General features: G+C 49.9%; 1 protein-coding gene and 1 pseudogene across 2 annotated transcripts; both read right to left on the bottom strand.

Moving 5' to 3' along the window:
* Positions 1-3792: 3792 nt before the first annotated feature.
* On the bottom strand, positions 3793-4081 carry LOC308276488 (ragulator complex protein LAMTOR4-like; annotated as a pseudogene). The gene has a single exon. The product of its transcript is annotated as a ragulator complex protein LAMTOR4-like (transcript).
* Positions 4082-12369: 8288 nt separating this feature from the next.
* LOC308276764 (cytochrome P450 4F2-like) lies at positions 12370-24491 on the bottom strand (the record flags this gene model as incomplete). Its single annotated transcript, XM_080715596.1, has 12 exons — positions 12370-12592; positions 13105-13187; positions 13312-13376; positions 13472-13605; positions 15365-15494; positions 15672-15738; positions 16026-16296; positions 16952-17073; positions 18779-18906; positions 18994-19047; positions 19965-20109; positions 24312-24491. 12 exons carry the CDS (start codon positions 24489-24491, stop codon positions 12370-12372), a joined length of 1602 nt encoding a protein of 533 aa, XP_080571722.1.
* Between the last annotated feature and the right edge of the window lie 681 nt (positions 24492-25172).

Genomic DNA, 25172 nt, shown 5'->3' with positions numbered 1-25172 from the left:
AAAAACCAAAAAACAATAGCCAGACATGGTAGTGCATGCTTGTAATCCCAGCATTCGGGAGACTGAAACAGGAGGATCAATTCACAGCCATCCTCAGCTACTTAGGTTCTTTGCAACTCAGTGAGACTCTTTCAAAATAAAGAGCAATCCCAGTATTTGGGAGGCTGAGATGGAAGGATCGCAGTTTGCCGACAGCCTTAGCTACTTACTGAGGCCCTCTATAACTCAGTGAGACCCTGTTTCAAAATACACAATAGAAAATAGGGCTAAGGGTATAACTCGGAGGTAGAATGCCCCTGGGTTCCAACCCTAGTACCAAAAACCTAAAAAGTGCTGAGCCTTGTGGCCATGCCTGTATTCCCAGTACTTTGAAGGCTGATATAGGAGGGTTGCAGGTTTGAGGCCAGCCTCAGCAACCTAGAGATACCCTCAATAATATAACAAGACATTGTTTCAAAATAAAATTTGAGCCAAATGGCCAGGCGTGGTGGCACATGCTTGTAATCCCAGCGCTTGGGAGACAGAGACAGGAGGATCGCACCATTCTGAAGCCAGCCTCAGCTACTTAGTGAAACCCTTTATCCAAATAAAATATATTTAAAAAATAGGTCTGGGAGTGTAGCCTGAAGGTAGAAAAGCCCCTGGGTTCCACCACCAGTACCACACACACAAAAAAAGAGCCGAGCATAATGGCACATGCCTGTAATCTCAGTACTTCAGAGGCTGAGATAGGACGATCCCAGGTTCAAGGCCAGTCTCAGCAACTTAGTGAGATCCTGTTTCAAAATTAAAGAAAAAAGCCAGATGTGGTGGCACACACCTGTAGTCTTCAGTACTTGGGAGGCTGAGATAGGATCACAGGTTTGAAGCTAGGCTCAGGAACTTAGACTCTGTTTCAAAATAAAAATAACAAAGGGCTAGAGTGGTGACGCATGTGTGGTGATGCATGCTTAGAATTCCGGCATTTGGGAGCCTGAGACAGGAGGATTGTGGTTCGCGGCCAGCCTCAGCTATTACTTAGTGGAGCCCTCCGCAACTTAGTGAGACTCTGTTTCAAAATAAAGAATAAAAAATAGGGCTGGGGGTAAGATAAATAAAATAAAATAACTTGGAGGTTAATAATAAAATAAATAAATAATAAATAAATAAATAAAATAATAAAATAAAATAGCTTGGAGGTAAGATGTCCCCGAATTCAATCCCCAGTTCTGCTCAAAAAATGGGGGAGGGGGGTCTGAGGTGTAGTAAGAGGCAAAATACCCCTCAGTTCCATCCCCAGTGCCACAAAATAAAAGATTAAAAGAACTAGTGCTGGGCTCTGTACCAGAAGGGATGACAAGATGAAAAAATACTCTCCAGACTGGTACTGAAGAAGTTAAGACGGGAGAAGGCAAGAGAGCCAACCCCACGAACAAAACTCAGCGCTTCCATTTATTTCATGTTTACAAAGTTATGATCAGGTCATCAAGTTCTTGTTCGTCCCTAGATACAGATGTAGAGAATGGCATTAGTATATTCTAGAAGGTGAGTTTTGTTTGGCATTTTGCTAGGGAATTGGAGATCGCTGCCTGCATCTTTCTCCTTAGGGCGGCCTTCCGTCCTTCAGCAAAAGCAAGCCGGAACAATTACAGAACAGAGTAAAGTAGCTTAGATAATGAAGGTGTATCAATCAAAGTCACGGTTTTCAGTTCCCTCAAGAACAGCAGCTTTCTGAGGCCAGGCATGGTGGTGCGCACTTGTAGTCCCAGTACTTGGGAGGCTGAAACAGGAGGATGACAGGTTCGCAGCCAGCCTCGGCTACTTAATGAGCCCCTTCACAACTTAGCGAGACCCTGTAACAAAATAAAGAATAAAAAATAGGGGTGGGGCGTAGCTCAGAGGTAGAATGAATGCCCCTGGGTTCCATCCCCAGTGCCGAAAAAAATAAAGGCAGCTTTTTGCTAAAGCAAGTTATAGCATCAATCCTTCAACCAATGCTTTTTAGATTTAGAATGTTTTCCCACATTTTCCCCCTATTTTGTTTTGGAGATGATACAGCTTTATGAAGGTCACAAATTTTTCTCTTGTTTTGTGATGGTGTTTAATCATGTCCTGGAGCCTCTTAGTTACAAGAAGAATGAATAGAATTAATATAGTAAATCCTATCCATTCCCAAATGTTTAAGTTCAGTCCAGAAAACCATGTTGGAGGATTAGTCCACTGGAGGGATTCCTGTAGGATGTGTGTGTGTGTGTGTGTGTGTGTGTGTGTGTGTGTGGTACTGGGGGTGGAACCCAGAGGCTTTCTACTCAGGGCTATACTCCCAGACCTATTTTATATTTTATTTGGACACAGGGTCTCACTAAGTTGCTGAGAGCCTCACTAAGTAGCTGAGGCTGGCTTCGAACCTATGCGATCCTCCTGTCTCAGCCTCCCAAGCGCAGGGATTACAAGCATGCACCACCACGCCTGGCTCCTGTAGGATCTCTAACATGGTGTCTGATGGTCCTGGACCTGCAAAACCTCAAGAGGAGAAGATGGATCTATTTGGAAAACAAATATAACGTCATAGTTACACAGAAGTTAACTTTCACTTTAGAGGAGAAATTTTGAGTCCAAGGTTCAGGAAGATAACTATAAAAAAAGACACAGCAGGAAATTATCTTAATAAAACCTTATTGTAAACCCATTAATTTTTAAAAATATAACCAACTTTTTCACACATGAAAAATTCTTTTCATAAGCTTCATCCTCTACAAACATTCTGCAACTTACTCAAACCTTCTGTGACCTTTTTAAATTTTTGTTTATTTATTTATTTTTAGCAGAACTGGAGATTGAACCCAGGGGAATTATACCCCATCCGTATTTTTAAATTATTTATTTGGAAAAAGAGTCTCACTAAGTTTCAGAGGACCTCAGCAAGTACCTGAAGCTGGTTGCAAACCCATGATCCTGTCTCAGCCACCCAAGTACTAAGATCCCAAGTATGTGCACCATGCCCAGCTTTGCAACTTACTTTTTTTTTTTTTTCAGAACTGGAGATGGAACCCAGGGGCATTCTACCTCCAAGTTATATCCCCAGCCTTATTTTATTTGAAATAGGGTCTTACTAAGTTGCTGAGAGCTTCACTAAGTATCTGATGCTGGCAACAAACATGTGATTCTCCTGTCCAAGTAATGGGATTACAAGCCTGCAGCACCAGGTCCAGCTTGCAACTTGCATTTGTTTATTTATTTATTTATTTATTTATTTATTTATTTATTTATTTATTTTTGTGCATCTGGGGATAGAACCCAGGGGCATTCAACCTCTGAACTACACTCCCTGCCCTATATTTTATTCTTTATTTTGAAACAGGGTCTCACTAAGTTACAGAGGGCCTCATTAAGTAGCCAGTCTCAGCCTCCTGAATGCTGGGGTTACAAGCGTGTGCCACCACGCCTGGCTGCTTTTAAACTTCTGATTTTACCCCAGTGTTCCTTTTCTCATTTTGGATAATCTTTAGGATAAACTTTATCTTACAACATCCTTTTTTTTTTTTAACCATCAGTGCAGCCTTTCTCTCAGACATACACCCTGAGTCTGAGTAACATTAGACTCAGGTTTATTAAGAGGAAGGAGGTCCCCTTGCCCGAATTCTCTTTAACAGAGCTGAAAATCCCCATGTCTCTACCCTTCAGGAGGAGGTAGGTGAGCAGAAGTCCCTAGTTCTAGCAGCAAGCCAAGCAAAAGGTGGAGGACATGTGTGCCTCCTCATTACAGAGGCCCACAGATCCTGTCTACTTCTCTGACCCTGCCCTCAGGCAGGCTCAGACGTCAGTGGGCTCCCAGCCTTGGTTCTGCCTCTTTACCAAACACCCTCTGTCCTGACACAATTACTAACAGCATGTGTTCTCCAAAGACCAGACAGGCATTCGAAGGGGTCATTCTTGTCATGATGTAGCCGGAAACCATGCTGACCAGCTCAGAGATGGCAGTGGCCACCTGCTCATCATTCTCAAGATCTCCAGATGATGCCAGCACTGCACCTTCACTCACCACCAGGGAGCTGAGCTGGCCTGGGATTCACTGCAGCCCCTGGACCAGTGCAGAAATCATCGCAACCTTAGGTGCTCACAACATCCTTTTTGATCCTGCAAATATTTCCCTTTTTTTTTTTTTTTTTTTTTTTTAGTCCTCATCAAAAATTTTCATGCTTTAACATCTCTCTCATTCCTACATATTGATTTCTTTCTCTCATATATATTTTTTAAATTTACATTTGAACAATCCTTACGACATTTTTATTTTATTTATTTATTTTGGTAGTGGGAATTGAACACAGAAGCATCGTACCTTTGAGCTATACCACAACTCTTTTATTTTTGTCTTGAAACAGGTCTTGCTAAATTGTTGAGAGTCTCGCTACTTTACTAGCGCTGGTCTCAAATCTGTGACCCTCCTTTCTCAGCCTCCCAAGTATAGGGATTACAGGCATGTGCCACCAGGCCTGGCTATTATAGCATTTTTATATTGGAATTTTATTTTCCTCAGTGAAAATAGAGATAAAGAGATCAAAGTTAAAGTGAGGCATGGTGACACATGCTTGTAATCCCAGTACTTGGGAGGCTATGACAGGAGGATTGCAGATTTGAGGACAATCTAAGCAACTTACCCTCTGCAACTTACTTAGTGAGACACTGTTTCAAAATAAAATAGGGCTTGAAGTGTAGCTCAAGGTACAATGTTCCTGGGTTCAATCTCTCTAGTATGAGAGAGAGAGAGGTATTTATTTTGTGTATTGGGGATTTAACCCAGGGGCATTCTATCTCTGAGTTACACCCCCACCCCTATTTTTATTTTTATTTTCAAATAGGGTCATGCTAAGTTGGTGAGAGTCTTACTACTTGCTGAGGCTACGGTCAAACCTGTGATTCTCCTGTCTCAGCCTCCCTAGTACTAGGATTATAGGCCTGCGCCATCACACTGTCTTCAGTTATATTTTATAAAAAGAAACAAAGTAAGAGTATCTATTTGTTTAAGTCTTACGGTGGCCTAGGTTTTAAGGAGACACAGTTCTTTCTTTGATTTTAGTCTCAGATGAGTCCAAAAGCCAACCCATGGATGTTTACATTTCAGCTAGAATTGACTAAAATAAACTCAACTAGTAAAATAAACTCAAATAGCAAAATTAAATTACTGTAAGCAGAAAGATAGCAATAAAAGTACTATGCCCCTGGGTTCAATCCCAAGACCACAGACAAACAAACAAAATTTATAAAACAACACATGGTGAATTATAAAAGAGAGCAAATACCCCTCTTTTCAGTAAGGTGACTGACTGAGGCTTTTCATGATGTAGTGTCCCTCCACTCCATCACTGCAGCCTCCCAGGTAAGAACTGGTATGATTAGTAAAAACGCCAGTGGACTCACCCCTCAGTGCATCACAGAGAGGGAGACGCCGCACGACAGGGAATAGCAACTGACATGCCCAGTGAACACCAACCCTGTCAGACAGTGCAGGGCCACACGATCAGGTATGGCTTCTGCAGAGATTTATTACAAGTCATTACATTTAATGTGGTGGTCTCTGGAAAGATAGGCACTCACACAAGCATAATGTAGTTTTTGCTAATATAAGTGAAGGACAAATTAAGATTAAAAAATTCGCTGGGAAGCCGGGCGTGGTGGCGCACGCTTGTAATCCCCGCACTTGGGAGGCAGAGACAGGAGGATCGCGCAGGTTCGAAGCTAGCCCCGCGCGCTGGCTTAGGAGACCCTGTTTCCAAATAAAAATGCAAAAATAGGTCTGGGAGTGTAGCCCGGAGGTAGAAGGGCTTCCAGAAACCCCAGTACCACCCCCCCAAAAAAAAATTAAGATTAGATTATTTGGATCAATATGTGTAATTGGAATTTTATGTATAAGCATTATCAACTAAAACAGGTGTGTGATGGCTTGTGAGAGACTCAGGCAGCAAAGAATTTTTTCCCGCCGGGCGTGGTGGCGCACGCTTGTAATCCCCGCGCTTGGGAGGCTGAGACAGGAGGATCGCACAGGTTCAAAGCCAGCCTCAGCTACTTAGTGAGGCTCTCAGCAACGTAGTGAGACCCTGTTTCCAAATAAAATATAAAATAGGTCTGGGAGTATAGCTCGGAGGTAGAAAGCCTCTGGGTTCCATCCCCAGTACCACCAAAAAAAAAAAAAAAAGAATTTTTTCCCAAGGACAAAGTCTGGGCCCTAAGATTAAGTTCAAACTGACCTTAGTTTGAGCCAACATATAAGATTAGGTTCAAGCTGACCTTGTGATATAAGACAAAGCTGACTTTCTATGATTCATTAAATGTCTGGCACCCTGCCCTGAGGTCTTTTTCTTTTAAATTTTCCTGCTCACGTGAATATGGTTTTTTCTGTCCTGCATGCAAAAAAGTATAAAAGATTGTTGTAAGTTCTGAATAAACGGAGACTGAGCTCGTGTGGCAATTCTTCTCTCATTTCAACCTCGGCTCTTTTCTCACTGGCACACGAACCCGACTCATGCTAGGGCTGGACCCCGGCAGCAGCGGGTGGAGCTCAGGGGTAGAATGCCCCTGGGTTCTATCCCCAGTACCAAAAAAAAAAAAAAAAACCCACACACACAAAAAAAAAAAACCAGGTAGATGAGAGAGAATTTTGAAGCACGCAAGGCCCTGCTTCAAAGTGATAGAACAGAAGAGATAAAATTTTAGGAAGAAAAGAGATAAATTGGGAAGAAAAACTGCCACATGTGTGAGGCCAGGCTGAATTGGCTACTCTGACCCACAGCTGTTTTGTGTTCCAGAGCCCATTTGCTTAGGTTAACCAGGCCTTTAAAATCACAATGGGCCAGCTTCGCATCTGAAAGGCATTTCCCAGTGTGCGCCCCTAACCAAGCCCCTCGGCATCGTGAATGTCTATTTAAAAAAGACTGTGAAATCTCCAGGGTGCCGCCTCTCTCTCCCACCTCCAGGTGGCCCGCATTTCCTTGAAGCCTTGAAACCTTTCTTGGAATTAAACCCGTCTTTTCTCTGACTGATGAATGTCGAAATTCTTTTGGCCACAGAAGCCAAGAACCCACAGAAATTATTGTGATGACCCATGATATAATCCGGGGCCCTATGTGGGGGTTTAAAGAAAACTGACAGTAAGTCTCCTAAAAAATGCTTGCGGCTTTCTCATTTCCGTCTTTAAATGTTTTATTTGTGTGCATGTGTATACGTGTGTGTGTGTGTGTGTGTGTGTGTGTGTGTGTGTGTGTGTGTAATATCCCTGTCTTTCACTGATCAACAGAGTGCAAATTGGGCCTGCCCTCCAGCCACAGTTCCCCATTCTGGGTGATACGAAGATTTTCAGTGCCGTGCAGACCAAAGGGCAGGGAGAGCGCAGCTGACGCCGTCCTTAGAGACTGGCAAGTCTCTGGACTCACACTGCACTCGTACTGCACAGAGGATCGACTGGTCCTCTTCAGTTACCTTTTCTTTTCTTCTTTTACTTTGTTGCATCTCCTATGAGCTTCTTAGCTTGTTAAACCTAATCACTAGCTATGGAATTTATGATATCTCTCCCTCCCTCTCCCTCTCCCTCTCCCTCTCTCTCTCCCTCCCTTTTCCTGGCTAAGTCCATTTTCTCTCAGAAAATGAGTGCTTAAAAAGTGTCCCGCCGGGCGTGGTGGCGCACGCTTGTGATCCCCGCGCTTGGGAGGCTGAGACAGGAGGATCGCACGGGTTCGAAGCCAGCCTCAGCTACTGAGTGAGGCTCTCAGCAACTCAGTGAGACCCTGTTTCCAAATAAAGTATAAAATAGGTCTGGGAGTGTAGCCCGGAGGTAGAAAGCCTCTGGGTTCCACCCCCAATACTACCAAAAAGAAAAAAAAAAAAAAAGGGGTCAAAGAAGCCGGGCGTGGTGGCCCAGGCTTGTAATCCCAGTTTGTAATCCCAGCATTTGGGAGACTGAGACCGGAGGATCGCAGTTCGCGTCGCGGACAGCCTCAGCTACTTAGTGAGGCCCTCTGCAACTCAGTGAGACCCGGTTCCAAAATAAGGAATAAAGCTGGGCGTGGTTGTGCACGCTTGTAATCCCAGCATTCAGGAGGCTGAGACAGGAGGATCGCGGGTTCTCAAACAGCCTCAGCCTACTTAGTGAGGCCCTCTGCAACACAGTAAAACCCAGTTTCAAATTAAAGAATAAAAAATTGGGCAGGGGATGTAGCTCAGAGGTTAAATCTCTATGGGTTCCATCCTCAGACACACACACACACACACACACACACACACACACACACACAAAAATTGTCAAAGAAGCCGGGCATGATGGCACATGCTTGTAATCCCAGCATTTGGGAGGCCGAGACAGAAGGATTGGGGTTCGCAGACAGCCTCAGCTACTTAGCGAGGTTCTCTGCAACTCAGACCCTTTCTCAAAATACAGAATAACAAATAGGGCCGGGGGTGTAGCTCGGAGGTAGAATGCCCCTGGGTTCCATCCCCAGTATGGTAAAGAAAAAAAAAAAAAGCGTCAAAGATATGATTCACTCTATTAGGCATAACAGTCCATTTCTGAGACACTGGTCTGGAAAACACAAAAGGAAGTGGTCCTCCAGCGTCTTCCAACAGCACCACGGCTCTTTAACTGCGGAGTCTACCGAGTAAGGGGATGGGACTGTGGCTTAAACACTAGAGAAGCTGCCTCCAAAAAAAGCACCACATGTATTTAGACCTGACACACTTTACGGGCAAATCTGTTGACTCCCCGTCTTTTCATGTTTATCATGTGCTAGTTATCTGCATCTGTAATTACAGTTGACAGGGGGCGCTTTGATGATTTTGACTAAATTGAAAAAAAATGTATGAGGGTGTTTTTTTTCTCTTTAAAAGCCTACCTTGCCTATACTGTGCAATTAAGACGAAACAGCGCCGCCTACTGGGAACAGAAATTGTCTACATTGTTCTTTGTTTTACTTTCAGAAAACCTTGACAAGAGGCATCCCTCTTTTCTAGTTAAGGAAAAGAACAGCTATATGTATATGTAAATCCTTTTGTTTCATCTAGAAAATATCCTCCAGTTCTCAGAAAAAGACATTTGCAAGTTATGTAAGAAGTGCTCACTCTGAGCCGGGCGTGGTGGCGCACGCTTCTAATCCAGCATTCCAGAGGCTGAGACCGGAGGATGGCGGCTTCCAGAAGGCCTCAGCTACTTAGTGAGGCCCTCCGCAACTTACTAAGACCCTGTTTCAAAATAATGAATGAAAAGTAGAGCAGGGGGTGTAGCTTGGAGTCGAATGACCCAGACTCGCAAAACAAAAAAAAAAAATTTTTTTTTCTCATTCTGTTGGTTTTGTTTTGTTTTGTTGCAGGTCTGGGGATGGAACTCAGGAGCACTGCAAAAAAAAAAAAGTCATGGAAGATTGACATTTTCCCCTCAGGTTGAGCTAATTAGTATTATATTGTCTGTTCCTATTTGATGATTAAACTGCAATGTGTGTGTGTGGTGCTGGGGATGGAACCCAGAGGCTTTCTACCTCCGGGCTATACTCCCAGACCTATTTTCTATTTTATTTGGACACAGGGTCTAAGTTGCTGAGAGCCTCACTATGTAGTTGAGGCTGGCTTTGAACCTGCGCGATCCTCCTTTCTCAGCCTCCCAAGTGCGCCACCTCACCCGGCCCCGGCCCCGGTTTTTTTTAGGATTTTTTAGTTTTTTTTTTTTTAGGTCTGGTGATGGAACCCAGGGGCATTCTACTGTTGTGCTTTGCTTTAAGCGCTTTGTTTTTAAGTTAGATATTTTAAGGCTTAGTTTAAATTTTACTAATATAAAATTTGTTATAATCATTAGTAATATCGATAATTTAGTGTTTTTAGAAATTATGTTGTAATAGAGTTTAAAGTTTAATCTGAAGTTTTATTTTAGTCTTAAATTTAAGTTTTTAGCTTAACTTCCTCTTAAAATTTTAAGCCCAGGCACAGGGCGGGAAATAGCTTACAGGGAAATTCCCAAGATAGTTAAGAACAACAGATAAGAGATCCTCTGCCCAGGCCCCTGTTATCTTAAAAAAAAAGTCTCTATAAGTTGCTTTAAAGTATAGAAAAGGATATGATATGCTTTTAATTAAATACTTCGGTTTTAGTCTGAATTAATAGTATAGATGTGTTAAGATGTTTTGAATAAATATGGTGTGACCAATGAATTAGCAGACCCTTAGAGAGTGTGCTTTAATAGAGTTTTAGCCCAGCCCTGAATAATGCTGACTCTATCTTAAAAGTTTTAAAAGAAGAATCAGGCACCGTGCAGGAGTGGGAGGAAGAGCCAGCCTGGAGCCTGATCCACTGCCCTTGTGTCTGAACAAACATTCCATAGATAAGAAATCCTCTTCTGTGCTTTGTCAAGTGATATTATTATTATTATTATTATTATTATTATTATTATATTATTACTATTATTTTGAGGGTCTGGGGAAGGAACCCAGAGGCATTTGACCTCAGAGCTACACCCCCTGCCCTATTTTTTATTCTTTTTTTTGGTGGTACTGGGGGTGGAACCCAGAGGCTTTCTACCTCCGGGCTATACTCCCAGACCTTTTTTATATTTTATTTGGACACAGGGTCTCACTAAGTTGCTGAGAGCCTCACTAAGTAGCTGAGGCTGGCTTTGAACCTGTGCGATCCTCCAGTCTCAGCCTCCCAAGCGTGGGGATTACAAGCGTGCGCCACCACGCCCGGCTTTATTCTTTATTTTGAAACAGAGTCTCACTAAGTTGCGGAGGGCCTAAGTAGCTGAAGCTGTCAGCAAACCACGATCCTCTGGTCTCAGCCTCCCGGATGCTGGGATGACAGGTATAAACCACCACTCCCGGCTTCCGGTTCTTAATTATGCCAGAGCCTCCAGCCCCTCTGTTAAAAAGGGGATTTAATGTCATACTAACTTAGGTACAAGCCTTACCTTAGTTCTGTTTGAAATTACACCTCTTTTTGTCTCATCCCTCTAGAAAAGCCCCAGAAGTGAAGCAAGCGTGGTGGCACACCCTTGTAATTCAGGCATTTGGGAGGCTGAGGCAACCACAGACGTCTGCTAGCTGATGGATTGGACCAAACAGCAATCAATCTAACCACACCCGGAACTGGGCGGGACCACCCTGGTGGGCATGCGCACAAATGGTTCTTTTTTTTTTTCCTTCTTTTGTAGGGAGGGAGGTAACCAGGAGTTGAATCCAGGCATGCTGTATCTCCAAGGTACATCCAACCCTACTTTACTTTTTCTTATGAATCGAGGTTTCGCTAAATTGCTGAGACTCAAATTGCTGAGGCTGGCCAGGCGTAGTGGCCCACGCTTGTAATCCCAGTACTTGGGGAGGCTGAGACACGAGGTTCCCCCCAGCCAACCTCGGCTACTTAGTGAGGCCCTCCACAATTTAGTGAGACAGTTTCAAAATAAACGGTATGGTGGCGCACGCTTGTAACCCCAGCACGGACAGCCTCAGCTACTTATCGAGGCCCTCTGTAACTGAGTGAGACCCTGTTTCAAAATAAAGAATAAATAATAGGGCAGGGGGTGTAGCTCGGAGGTAGAATGCTCCTGGCTTCCATCCCCAGACCCGCCCAAAACAAACAAACAAAATAAAGAATTATAAATTGGGCTGGGGGTGTAGCCCGGCGGTAGAATACTCCTGGGTTCCATCCCCCGCACCAGAAAGAAGAAAAAAATTTCTGAGGCTGGCTTCGAAAGCCGCAGTCCTCTAGCCTCAGCCTCCCAAAGGCTAACCCTTTGCATTCTTATCTTTTCCTTAATTTCTAATGATTACCATGAGCGTTCTATTGAGCTGTGTTCCCCGAAGGGGCCGCCCAGGGTCTAGAGAATCCTATAGCTATTTATTGCCTCCTCTAAATAGCACCAGGAGCCCTGTAAGCAGGAAACCTCAGCTGTGTGGGTGGCCCCGGGTGGGCTTCTGCTCTGCTACAAGCCTTCTGCCAACGCAACTCTTGGGCCCCAGTTTCCACCACGTGGTCAGGAACCCGGAAAGCTGGCGCAGAGGGCTCCCCTGTCCCATCTCGGAGCGGGCACGGACAGTAAGGGATCTGAGACCCTCCCAGAGAAGCTGAGGCGCCCCTCGCCTGGGCTCCGGGGTGCCAAGGATTCGGTTTTGGGGGCACCCACACCCGGAAAAGGCATATCCTTCTAGGAGTCTCCCCTTGCCAAAGTGCATCCTTAACCCTGGTCCCTCTCCTGCGCAGACACCTCCCGTGGCCAACCCAATAAAGTCTACTCTCGGGCTCTGGGAGCCCCCAGCGCCAGACAGGCAGCCCAGGTCTTGGGTTCAAAGGCCCCAGCGTCGCCTCCCGGGCCCACCCAAGGCCGCCGCGTCCCCCAGGGTCCCCAGCGAGGCTCGGACACTGGTGTCAACTGTTTATTGATGGGTGTGTGCAGGGGCGGGGGGCCGGGGCGGCGGGGGCCGGGGGGCGCAGCGGCTCCACGCGCAGCCACAGCCCGCCCTCGGCTCGCAGCACCAGCTCCGGCTTTCTGCGCGGCTCGGAGGCGTCGGGGAGGAGGCGGACGCGCAGCAGGGTCAGCGCCAGCGCCGCCTTCAGCTCCGCCATGGCGAACGCCTGCCCGATGCAGTTCCTGGGGGCGGGCGGGCGGGGTGGGGGCCCTGAGCACCGGGACCCAAGCCCGGGCTGCAGCCCACCCCACCTGCCTGGACCCCTGTGGGCGTGCACACCCCGGGGCCGGGCGCAGACCCCAGCACAGGGCTCTCAGCACATGGTACCCTATTCCTGGAGCGTGATGGGGAGTGATTGAATCCAGGGGCATTTTCCCTCCCGAGCTATACCCCCAGCCCTATTTTTATTTTGAAACAGGATCTCATAGGTTGATGAGTCTCACTACTCCCCGAGACTGGTTTCCAACCCGCAACCCTCCTGTCTCAGCCTCCCAAGTACTAGATTTTTAAGCGCATGCCAACCACAGGAATGCACATGTTCCAGGAATCTTGGGGAGGAGCTCCAAGGAGCACCCCCTTGCCTGAGATCTTATTCAACCTTCAGAACCATGAAACTGGTGCCCAGCCGCCGGGCCTGGGGCTCCTTCTGCAACCACCCTCGCAGTCCCGGCCTCCAGACCCCCAACGCCCTCACCTGGGCCCAGCAGAGAAGGGAATAAAAGCCAGAGGCGACCTCTTCTGGGGGTTTCCTGGGTCAAAGCGAAAGGGGTCGTAGACCTGGGGGTGAGGGGACACAGGGCTGCTGGGTGTGGTCTCAGCACAGCCGGCCACCCCCAGAAAAGACTTCCAGGTCAACCCTATTCCTCGGTAGGTCCCAGGGATGGGGGCAGGGGGGCAGCACCTCAGGGTCCGGCCAGACTGAAGGGTTGTGATGGATTCCAAAGATGCTGATGGCGCAGATGATCCCTGCCAGAGATCGGAGGGGACAGTGAGGACCAGGGCCTCGCTGCCCCACGGACCACCGTCACGCCCAGGAGCCGCCTCCCTCTGCCAAGGGGCACCTTTGGGGATGACCCGGCCATCCGGGAGCACAACGTCCTGGGCACAGCAGCGGGAGATGGCAGGGATGGGGGGATGCAGCCGGAGACTCTCCTTGATACACATGGTTAGGAAGGGCAACTGGGCCAGGTCGTCCCTAAGGAACCCCCAAATTATCCAGGTCAGAAAAGGTTCCCCTGGCCTCACCAGGGGGACCCTCTTACACACGTCCCTTGACCCTTTGTCCAATAACACAATTCCAGATGCATCAAAGATTTAAGCAAAGGAAATAAAAATCACAAAAATACTAGAAGAAAATCCAATATTTTCAGAAATGTTTCTTTTTTTTCCTTCTTCTTCTTCTTTTTGTTGTACTGGGGATTGAACTCAGGGGCATTCTACCTCTGAGCTACACCTCCAGCCCAATTTTATTTTTTATTTTGAAACAAAGTCTCACTAAGTTGCTATGGCTGGTCTTAAACCTGTGATTCTCCTGTCTCAGTGTCCCAAGTACTGGGATTACAAGCGTGTACCACCATGCACAGCTCAGACGTGTTTCTGAGCAAATAAAACATTCAGAAGATATCCTGCAGCTGGGTGTGATGGTGCATGCTTACAATCTCAGTACTTGGGAGTCCGAGACAGAAGGATTACAGGTTTGCAGCCAGCCTCAGGTACTCAATGAGGCTCTTCTCTGCAATTTAGATCCTGTTTCAAAACAATAAAAACTATGACTGGGACTGTAGCTTGGGTTCAATCTCCAGGACCAGAAGGAGAGAGGAGGAGGAGGAGGAGGAAGAGGAGGAGGAGGAGGAAGAGGAAGAGGAGGAAGAGGAAGAGGAGGAAGAGGAAGACCTTCTGATGACAAGCTGCCTGAAGTCCTAGTACTTTGGAGGCTGAGAGAAGGGTTGAAGAATTGAGGTCACCCTCAACAATTTAGCAAGACCTTCAGCACCTTAGTGATACCCTGTTTTTTTCCCCTTTGGTCTTCCTTTCTTTTTTTCTTATGTGTGTGAATGTCTATGGGACTGGAGATTGAACCCAAGACATTCCACCTTTGAGCTACTTTCTTGGCCCTGTTTCAACCTCCAAGATTACTGGTGTGGGCCACCATGCCCATCTGATGCCCTATTTTGAAATGTAAAAAAATGAAAATGGCTGGGAGTGTAGCTTAGAAGTGGAATGCCCCTGGGTTCACTCTCCCTCCAGTATAAAAAAACTACAGAAGGGGAGCTCAACAAATATTAAAAACTATCCCAAAAGCATAGTAATAAAAATGAAATGAAACTATGGTGCTGAACCAAGCACAGCTGAACGCCTCCTCTCCACCCCTCAGCCCCTTGCCAAGTCTGTACCCTGGGCCTCCCAGTACCTGGCTCATTCCCCCACCACTTTCCCTGGCAGCCCCCAGCCAGGGGCCAAGTGTGGGCATCCCCTAGTGCCAACCAGCCCAATGTGGAGAAGTTTAAACATTATCATATGGGGAGATTTCTGCTGAACTGTAGAAGAGTGAAGGTCTTGGGTGCAAAGTGCCGGTTTAGGCAGGAGAGTGAGGGCGAGGAGGACTGAACCGCAGGCTGGCCTCTGTTCTATTTATGGCGTCACTGATTCTATGCAGCCCTGGGTGGGGAGATGCCCTTCAACTTATAAAGGGGAACAAGAAGTCCAAAAAGGAAAATGGGTTTTGCTAATATCACCTAGCCAGAGCGTGAGGCAATGGATCTGGACTCTCAGAGCGCTCTGTCCACAAAAGCTACATGTCCCTCGCTGGCCAGGCTGGGTACCAGCCCCACCTCTGGGCTCAGGCCCCACTCCCACCAGCCAATATGGAGGACTCAGCACTAACCTCTCCCCTCGCCCTCCCAGGAGCACAGCAAGGCCAGGGCTCAGGATCGGCCCGGGACCCGCACACTCACCACTCGATCTCCTGGGGCTCCCGGTCCCTCAGCAGCTCCTGCACCTCCTGCCGGCAGCGCTCCTGGTGCTCCGGGTGCCTCGCCAGGTTGTACAGGACCCAGGAGAGGCCACTGGCCGTGGTATCCTGGCCTGAGGGGCAGCCGGGCAGCCGTGGGTCTCTGGGCTGCTTCAGCACCGGAGGGTGGACAGCGCCCACCCAGGGAGGCCCAGGGAGGATGGGGAAGGGAGGTTGGCACAAGAAGGGACCCAGGGGCCACCCGCCACGATGGAGGGGCCCGCCCCTGTGCCCCACACTGGGACCCTCACCCCCAAACATGAAGGTGTCGGCCTCCGCTCGGATGTCCTCGTCAGACAAGGCCTTGCCGTTTTCATCCTGAGACGGCGCGAGACCCTCGAGTCACACCAGGTTTAGGAGCCTGAGTCTAACCCGGCACTGCCTCTGAACGCCCATCGTGCACACAGGGCCTCCCTGGTCATCTGCAGAGCCTGCCCACGCCTCCCCCGGGCCTCCCGCAGCCTCCTGCCCCAGCAGCCTCACAGAGTCACCTCTGCCGCTTGTCTCCGACTCTCTCCAGCGCCCTCTGGATCGAGTCCAAGCGCCTCAACCTGACACTGAACACGGTCCACACAGCCTGGCGTTCAGAAGTCAGAGGAGCCCACCTTGGCCAGCAGGAGGAGGTCGATGAAGTCCACAGTCTTGGTCTTGGCCTTGGCCTTGAGGAAGTCCTCTGCAGCCTGGCCTGCGAGGGCGCGCCGCCGCTCCTGGATGACAGCGTTGGTGAAACGGTGCACCAGGTCGCAGGCCCTGCGGAAGCGCCGCCCGTCGGGAGTGAGGTAATACAGGGCGTCCAGGTACAGGAGGGGCTGCTGGTGCCGCTTCAGGATGAGGGCGCTCAGCTCCAGGATGGCGGCGATGTACTCGCTGGGTTTCCTGCAGGGCGAGGAGAGTGGAAAGCAGCTCCCTAGCACACGTGAAACCCAGGAGCGGTGCCCAGCCCGGACCCAGCACAGGTGCCCTGCAGAAAACTGTGCCCGCTAAGCGTGATTCTCTTCACCTCCAGCTCCCCGCGCTGCCCGGGCCCAGGTGTCTGGGCCAGAGCGTGGCACCGCACATCTCCTCTCTTCCAGCATCTGGACCTCCCATCCTCCCACAGTTCCTTCCAAATGCGTCCCGTGGTCTCCACTGAGCTCAGACCCCCTCTCCAGGTCTTCTGACATCCCCTGTCTACACAGCAATCAGACCTCAATCACAGTTGACTTTATATAGTCAGACTCTCATCTGCTCAGATGCCTTCCCGGCTCCCTGGGAACCTCAGGACAAGGTCCACAGCCCCCTGCCTGGCTCTCCACTGCCCCTACGGTCCAGCCACTCCACCCGCCAACCTCACCTCCGAGGCTCTGCTTCTTGTCCTCACTCCAGCACCTCATCCTCCCCGCAAGGACCCGGCTCTCTCCCTCCCTCAAAGCCAGTCCCGCCCAGCTCCTCCAGGAAGCCTCCTCTGGCCCCGCCCTCCCACGGCTCCACGCCCTGTGGCCCTGGTTCCCAGGCCCCAGCCAAGACTCACTCCTGACAGTTGCTATCACACTCCTGACAGTTGCCGTTGAAGCCGAAGACACACTTCTGCAGACTGTCCAAGGTCATGAGGCTGATGTGCTCGAACATGTCCAGGCGGGCGCTGCCCTCCGAGACCAGACGCTCCCACTTGTCCTGGACAGAGAAGGGGACGGAGCTGGGGCCGGGCCTTGGTCCCTCTGATCCCTCCCCAGCCCCGACCATCAGGATGGAACCTGGCTCAGGTCCCCTGCCCCAGGTCCCCGAGCCCAGGGAGGCCCGGGCTTGGTGGGAGCAGGAGCTGTGGGTCTGAGGAGAGGAAGCCCAAAGCCGGGGCGGGAGCCCTGAGTATCAGTCCCAGCTGCGCCCACTCTGTGCCCCTGGTCATCGCACCCATGTTCCTCCTAGGCCTCCCACCCCGTCAAATCTTCAGTGAAAGGTAAGCTGAGCCGCTTTGATGTGAGATTAGCCAGGAGGGAATCCCACCCCATGACCCCTAGCTCCATCCCTGCTGGGCAAATTTGGACAAATAGGGTGACCTCTCCAACCCTGGGCTTCACTGTCCACAGCGTGGCTGTCAGAGTCATGCACATGACATCAGACAAGGTGTTGTGGAGCTGCCATATTATTCCTGGCTTGTAGGAAGTGCTGGAGAAATGTCAGCCCGCGTAACCACCATCCTTAGCGTAGTGGTGGCTGACTACAGATATGGCCCCAACTTCTGAATCCTTAGGCTTTGTGGTGGGACTGCAGCTCCTTCCATCACAAGGTGGCCCTTGGGTCTGAGGATGGAACCCAGGGGCATTCTACCTCCCAGCTACACCTCCAGCCCTATTTCTTTCTTTCTTTCTTTCTTTCTTTCTTTCTTTCTTTCTTTCTTTCTTTCTTTCTTTCTTTCTTTGGTGGTGCTGGGGTTCCTGGAAGCCCTTCTACCTTTGGGCTACACTCCCAGACCTATTTTACAAGTTTTTATTTTTGGAAACAGGGTCTCTTAAGCCAGCACGGCTGGCTTTGAACCTGCGCGATCCTCCCGATCCTCCCGTCCCAAGCGCGCCTCTGCCTCCCAAGCGCGGGGATTACAAGCATGTGCCACCACGCCCGGCCTTTTATTCTTTATTTTGAAACAAGGTCTCGCTGAGTTCCAAAGGGCCTCACTAAGTAGCTGAGGCTGTCCACGAACCTAGATCCTCCTTTCTCAGCCTCCCAAATGCTGGGATTACCAGCGTGTGCCACCACGCCCAGGTTCCTTTTTCTTTTTCTTTTTTAATAATGGGAATTGAACTCAGGGGCACTCTACCACTAAGCTATACCCCAAGCCCCCCCTTTTTTGTGCTACTGGGGAATGAACCCAGGGGCATTCTACCTCTGAGCTACACTCCCAACTCTATTGTTTTTTTTTCTTTTTTTTCTTTTTCTTTTGGTGGTACTGGGGTTCCTGGAAGCCCTTCTACCTCCGGGCTACACTCCCAGACCTATTTTTACACTTTTATTTGGAAACAGGGTCTCCTAAGCCAGCGCGCGTGGCTGGCTTCGAACCTGCGCGATCCTCCTGTCTCTGCCTCCCAAGCGCGGGGATTACAAGCGTGCGCCACCACGCCCGGCCTTATTGTATTTTTTAATTGGAAACAGGTCTTACTAAGTTGCTGAGGCTGTCCTTGAACCTGCGACCCTCCCGTCTCAGCCTCCGAGTACTGGGATCTCAGGTGTGTGCCACTGGCTTCTTCCATTTTATGGGTGAGGAAACTGAGGCTTACAGAGGAAAAGCAAGATCCCGAAGCCACCCCACAGAAACAGCGGCGACCAGCCCTCTCCCTTCCTGGAGGAGGCCGGAGCAGGGCGGACCCGGAGACCCAGGACTCACAAGCATGGTGTTCACACTCTGGTTGAAGATCTTCACGTAGGGCTTCAGGATATTGAAATGGAAGGCGGGCGTGAGCAGGCGACGGTGGCGGCTCCACTTGTCTCCGGCGCTCAGCAGGAGCCCATTCCCTGGTAGGACGGCCATGGCCATGGGTGGGCAGGGCAGCGGCTTCCCCGCCCCAAGGCTGTCCCGGCCCCTTGCCTGTGGCTACTCACCCAGCCAGGGCCTCAGGAAGCTGTAGAAGATCACCTTCTTGGGCATGATGGTGTCTGGCATGGGAGATGCAGCGTGGGGAACAGAGAACAGACAGGCTGTCCGCCAAGCCCGCCCTTCCTCCCCTGCCCAGCGCAGCAGAGACAGAGGGAGGAAAGGGCGCCTATAGCAGCAGGCCGCGGGCAAAGAGCCGGGCATGGTGGCGCACGCTTGTAATCCCCGCGCTTGGGAGGCTGAGACAGGTCCAGATGTAACCAGAACCCAGGTGTCGGTGAACCTGGGTCAAGATGTGACCACAGGGCGGGCATCACGCAGACAGGCTCCCAACATGGGCAGACAGGCCCGAGGCCACACAGGTGGGTGCAGGGAGACCGAGGCCGGGCCTCACTGCTGCAGCCCCTGCCCTGCCTGCCCCTGAGCCCCTGTTATCCTGAGCAACACTGCAAGGCACAGGTGGTGCAGAAGGAGCCCAGCGGGTGGAGCTGCGTCCTGTGAGCAGCAGTGCGACGCCAGCAGCGGCGGCTGCCCTGTGGCTCGGGGCCTGGCAGCAGGCACAGGAGGGACCTTACAGGCGCTGGTCCCCATCACCTGCTCCTGTTCTAACACCTCCTCCTCATCGACCCTGACCCAGCCCCAGCGCCTCCTCCCCCAGGACACCTCCGCTGCCCAGCAGAGAGCTGGCTTCTGCGCCAGGGTCACAGCCCACCTGCCCCCTGCTGACCCCATGAGGTGGGGACGTCTATCTTGATTCATCTCCTGGAGATAGAGGCTTCCTCCAGGACAGAAGCCCTGGGGTGCAGGAGGTGTGGCATTAGTGGGGAAGGAGACAGTGAAGTGGGGCAGTGAGTAAACGGAAGGAAGAGGAAGAAGGCTGGGAGCTGAGGGGCGGGGCCGGGCGCTGCAGAGGAGTGTGGGCAGCGTGTTGGGGGCCCCTGGACAAGGAGGTGCCCCCCCACTGAGCTCCACAGGGTACCTGAGGCCCGAAGGACACACCGGGCCAGGTCGGGGTGGCACAGGGTGACGACGGGGAGGAGGGGGCCCAGACGCCTCTTGAAGCCCTGGGGGTAGGTGGCCACCAGCCTGGCCAGATCCTTCAAGCTCTGCTCCGTGTGAGTCACCTGTGGGCGAGGCGGGAGCAGTCACACCTGAGGTATCTGTCAGGCGGCGGGAACCGAGACAGCTGGCCGTTCATGACTCCCGTTCATGACTCCCGGGAGTGTCTGGAAAGTGATTCCAGGGTAGGTGGGCGTTTGCATCTGGAGTGGGAACCCCGGGGTCCCAGAACATAAAGGACCAGGAAGAGCGATTCGCTCTCCATCTCTGCAGCGGGGACCCCCTCCCCTCCCCTCCCCCACCTACTGAGATGCTATTCCCAAATTAATGAAATGGAGTTGGGGCTGTAGTTCAGAGGTAGAAGGCCTCTGAGTTGAATTCCCAGTAACACACACACACACATACACACACACAGATTACAATGTAAATTTCTATCACCTAGGTTTTTTGTTGTTTGTTTGTGGTATTAGGAATTGACCCAGAGGCATGCTACTTCCAACCTCTGCTTACAGCCTGTGTGTGTGTGTGTGTGTGTGTGTGTGTGTGTGTGTGTGTGTGTGTAACTGGGGATGGAACCCAGGTGCATTCTACCTCCAAGCTACACCCCCAGCCCCATTTTTTATTCTTTATTTTGAATCACGGTCTCACTGAGTTGCAAAGGGCCTAAGTAGCTGAGGCTGGCCACAAACCGGGATCCTTCTGTCTCAGCCTCCCAAATGCTGGGATTACAAGCGTGCGCCACCACGCCCAGCTTGAAACCTTGTTTCAGTACAAAAAAGTAAGCCTGGCATAGTGGCACAGGCCTGTAATTTCAGTACTTGGGAGGCTGAGACACGAGGAATGAAGGTTCAAGGACAGCCTAGGCAAGTAGTGTGGCTCTCATCAACCTAGCAAGATCCTGTTTCAAAATAAAAATAAAATAGGGCTGGGGTGTAGAATGCCCCTCAGTTCAATCCTTGGTGGAAGGAAGGAAGGAAGGAAGGAAGGAAGGAAGAAAGGAAGGAAGGAAGGAAGGAAGGATCTCAGCCGGGCGTGGTGGCGTACTCTTGTAATCCCAGCATTGGGAGGCTGAGACCAGAAGATCACAGTTTGTGGACACCCTCAGGTACGTAGTGAGGCCCCCACAATTTAGTGAGACCGTTTCAAAATAAAAAATAAAAAATGGGGTAGAGGATGTAGCTCGGAGGTCGAATGTGCCTGGGTTCCATTTCCAGACCTGCAAAAGAAAGGAAGGAAGGAAGAAAGAAAGAAAGAAAGAAGAAAAGAAAGAAAGAAAAAGAAAAAAGAAACAGGATCTCACTGGGTTGCTGAGAATCTTGCTGTGTTGCTGAAGTCGGCCTCACACCGGATCCTCCCGTCTTGGCCTCCCAAGTACTGCGATTACAGGCGTGCGCCACCACACCTGACTCGCCTGGTATTTTCACTGTACTTTACTCTATGTTTAGATACACAAGTACTTTATTCTATATATGAATACCTATTGATACTTTGGTGGGGAGGGTACTAGGGAGTGGAGCCAGGAGCCCTCTACCTCTGAGCTACAACCCCAGCTCTGTTTGTTAATTGTTTGGAAATAAGGAAGGTCTCACTAAATTGTTGAGGTTGATCTCGAACCTGGGATCCTCTTGTCTCTGTTTCCCAAGTACTGGGGTTACAGGTGTGCATCGCCACTCTCTGCTTTTAGATATACAGTTAACTTTTAGATGCATAGATACTTTGAGATACATAAATACCCTATCCCATGTTTTGATACTTCTAAATACATAAATAGATACTTTGATTTCTTTACTTATTTATTTGTTTATTTTCAGTACTGGGGAGGGAATCCAGGGGCATTCTACCTCTGAGCTACATCCCCCAGCCCTATTTTTTATTCTTTGTTTTGAAACAGGGTCTCACTGAGTTGCAGAGGGCCTCACTAAGTAGCTGAGGCTGTCCGCGAACCGTGATCCTCCTGTCTCAGCCTCCCGAATGCCGGGATTACAAGCGTGTGCCACCACGCCCAGCTTTATTCTTTATTTTGAAGCAGAGTCTCACTGAGTTGCCAAGGGCCTCACTAAGTAGCTGAGGCTGGCCGCCAAACTTTGATCCTCCTGTCTCAGCCTCCCAAGTACTGGGATTACAAACATGTGTGCCACCATGTCCAGCAAATAGATACTTTTAGATACATAAATACCTTATCCCATGTATAGATATGTTTGTTTGTTTGTTTATTGTCTTGTTTGTGTGATACTGAGGATTAAACCCAGAGGCATTCTATCTCAGAGCTATACTCCCAGACTTTTTTTTTTTTTAAAACAGTGTCTCACTAGGTTGCTGTAAGTCTCACTACTTGCTGAGGCTGGCCTCAAACCTGTTAACCTCCTATCTCCACCTCCTAAATACTGGGATTACAGGTGTGTGTCTCATACCTTTAGATACATACATATAATTGGCCCCACCCTGCTTCAGGACCTTTTTCATGATAGTCTTGGTAAATCCAAGGGAGCAGATAAAAATATGGGCTGGACGTGGGGTGCACTTCTGTAACCCTGGTAACTTGAGAGGCTGAGATAAGAGGATCATCACAGGTTGGATGCTAGCCTCTGTAATTTAGGGAGACCCTGTTTCAAAATAAGAAATAAGAGAGTTGGAGTGTAGTGGCACACTTGTAATCCCAGCACTTGGGAGGCTGAAGCAGGAGGATCTCAGGCTCAAGGCCAGCCTCAGCAACTTGGGAGGCCCTCTGCAACTCAGTGAGACCCTGGTTCAAAATAAAGAATAAAGCCGGGCTTGGTGGCGCACGCTTGTCATCCCCACGCTTGGGAGGCTGAGACAGGAGGATCGCACAGGTTCGAAGCGAGCCGCGCGCGCTGGCTTAGGAGACCCTGTTTCCAAATAAAAATGTAAAAATAGGTCTGGGAGTGTAGCCCCAAGGTAGAAGGGCTTCCAGCAACCCCAGTACCACCAAAAATAAAAAATAAAAAAAAAAAAAAAATAGGGCTTGGGGTATAGCTCGGACATAGAATGCCCCTGGATTCAATCCCCAGTACTGCAAAAATAAATAAATGGAAATAAAAATAAAATTGGGCTGGGGTGTAGCTCAGAGGTAGAACGCCCCTGGGTTCTATCTAGAAATTGTTTGTTTGTTTGTTTCTTTCTTTCTTTCTTTTTCTTTTTTTTTTTATGGTACTGGGTATTTAACCTCAAAGTTTTCTACTTCCAAGTTATACCCTCAGCTCAATTTTCTTTCTTTCTTTTTTTTTTTTGGTGCTGGAGATGGAACCCAGGGGTATTCTACCTCCAAGCTACATGCAGCCCTATTTTTTATTCTTCCTTCCTTCCTTCCTTCCTTCCTTCCTGTGTGTGTGTGTGTGTGTGATACTGGGTGTAGAGGAACCCAGGGGCTTTCTACCTCTGGCCTACACTCCCAGACCTATTTTATATGTTATTTGGAAACAGGGTCTCACTAAGTTGCTGAGAGCCTCACTAAGTAGCTGAGGCTGGCTTCGAACCTGTGCGATCCTCCTGTCTCAGCCTCCCAAGTGCAGGGATTACAAATGTGCACCACCATGCCTGGCCAGGGTGGGTTTTTAATTTCCTTATCTTTTGGTCCTGGGAGTGGTCCAGCCCCAGCAGCAGCCCCCGGGGGCGGGGGAGGCCACGGGAGCCAGGAGACCAGGGCAGAACACTTTTAAGTGTCATCCTCAGAGCAGGGAGGCTTCAGCCAAGAAGTGGCAGGATCTGAACTAGATTCCAAGAGTCCCTGCAAGCCTCAGTTCTCTCCTCTGCAGTAGCACAGGCCTGTGATCCCAGTACTTGGGAGGCTGAGAGAGGATTACAGGTTCAAGGCCAGCCTTGGTAATGTGATGAGGCCCTCAGTCATTTGGTGGAACCCTGTTTCAAAATTTAAAAAAAAAAAAGGCTGGGCCAGTGGCTCAGAGGTATAATGCCCCTGGGTCTAGTCCCACCAGGAAGGAAGGAAGGAAGGAAGGAAGGAAGGAAGGAAGGAAGGAAGGAAGGGTCCTTTTTTACAGATCAGAGAATGGCCTGGTATCTGAGACAAGGATGGTGAGGAGTCGGCTTGGGGGCAGCATTTGGGAGTAGGTGCCAGTCCTCAGGTTACAGGGTGGACAGGGGACAGGACACGCCTGGCAGGACAGCAAGGAGGGGCCGCCCTGCGCCTCACTCTCCATGTCCTGGCCCCCAGATGCCCCCTGAACCCCATTCCCGACCCCTCAGATGGAAATTCATCCACCCAGGTGTCCCTGACCATTGCCACCCTCACCTGATTTAGGTGGCCCCAAAACCAGCTCTTCTTGGGGGGTTGCGGGAAACAGCGCAGGCGACGAGAGTTGTCGTAAAAGGTGTGGGTCCAGGTGAGGATGCGGGCCAGGAGCCAGGCGGCGCCCGCCAGCGGCAACAACAGCCAAGGCGTGGCAGCCAGGGTTCCCACCAGCTGTAGCATCCTGCCGGGAAGGGGCACAGAAGGCCAGCCACTAAGTTCCAGGAAAGGGGCAGGGAGTGCCAGGCACCCCAGGAAAAGAGCTAGGAGTGGCGAGTCCTGGGGGCAAGGCCGGCAGGCTCAGAGGGGAGACTGAGAAATCAGGTGGATGGAGTGGGGCGGGGTCAGGAATGTCCTCTCCCCCTCCTTCTTCTCTGCTGCTAGGACCTTACTGGTGGGTCAGTCCTGATACCCTGGGGATGCTGGGACGGGCTGGTCTGTTCCTGCCTTCTCCCTGCCCAGCAGCAAGGAGAAAACCAAGGTTATGGGGCCTGAGTCCTGAGAGCCCAAGGCACTGGTTCTGAGTCACATAGAACTTTCAGGATCCTTCCCTTGATTGTATCCTGAGCTGTAATCAGATCCTTCAGTTTAAACTCAGAAGAACATTCCATGCCTGCCAGGGGTGCAAAACACCCTCCCTGCTATCAAGGGGCAGGCATTTAGCGGGGTGAGTAGCCATGATCAAATGTATAATGGAACAGCCAGGCGTGGTGGCGCACGCTTGTAATCCCAGCATTCGGGAGGCTGAGACAGGAGAATCGCGGTTCGCAGACAGCCTCAGCTACTTAGTGAGTCCCTCTGCAATTCAGTGAGACCCTGTTTCAAAATAAAGAATAAAAAATAGGGCTGGGGTGCCGGCCATGG

Source organism: Muscardinus avellanarius (genome assembly GCF_963383645.1).
Source record: "Muscardinus avellanarius genome assembly, chromosome: 18".
Classification (NCBI taxonomy): domain Eukaryota; kingdom Metazoa; phylum Chordata; class Mammalia; order Rodentia; family Gliridae; genus Muscardinus; species Muscardinus avellanarius.
The sequence above is the reverse complement of the archived record's forward strand: the minus strand, read 5'-3'. Positions and strand labels throughout refer to the sequence as shown.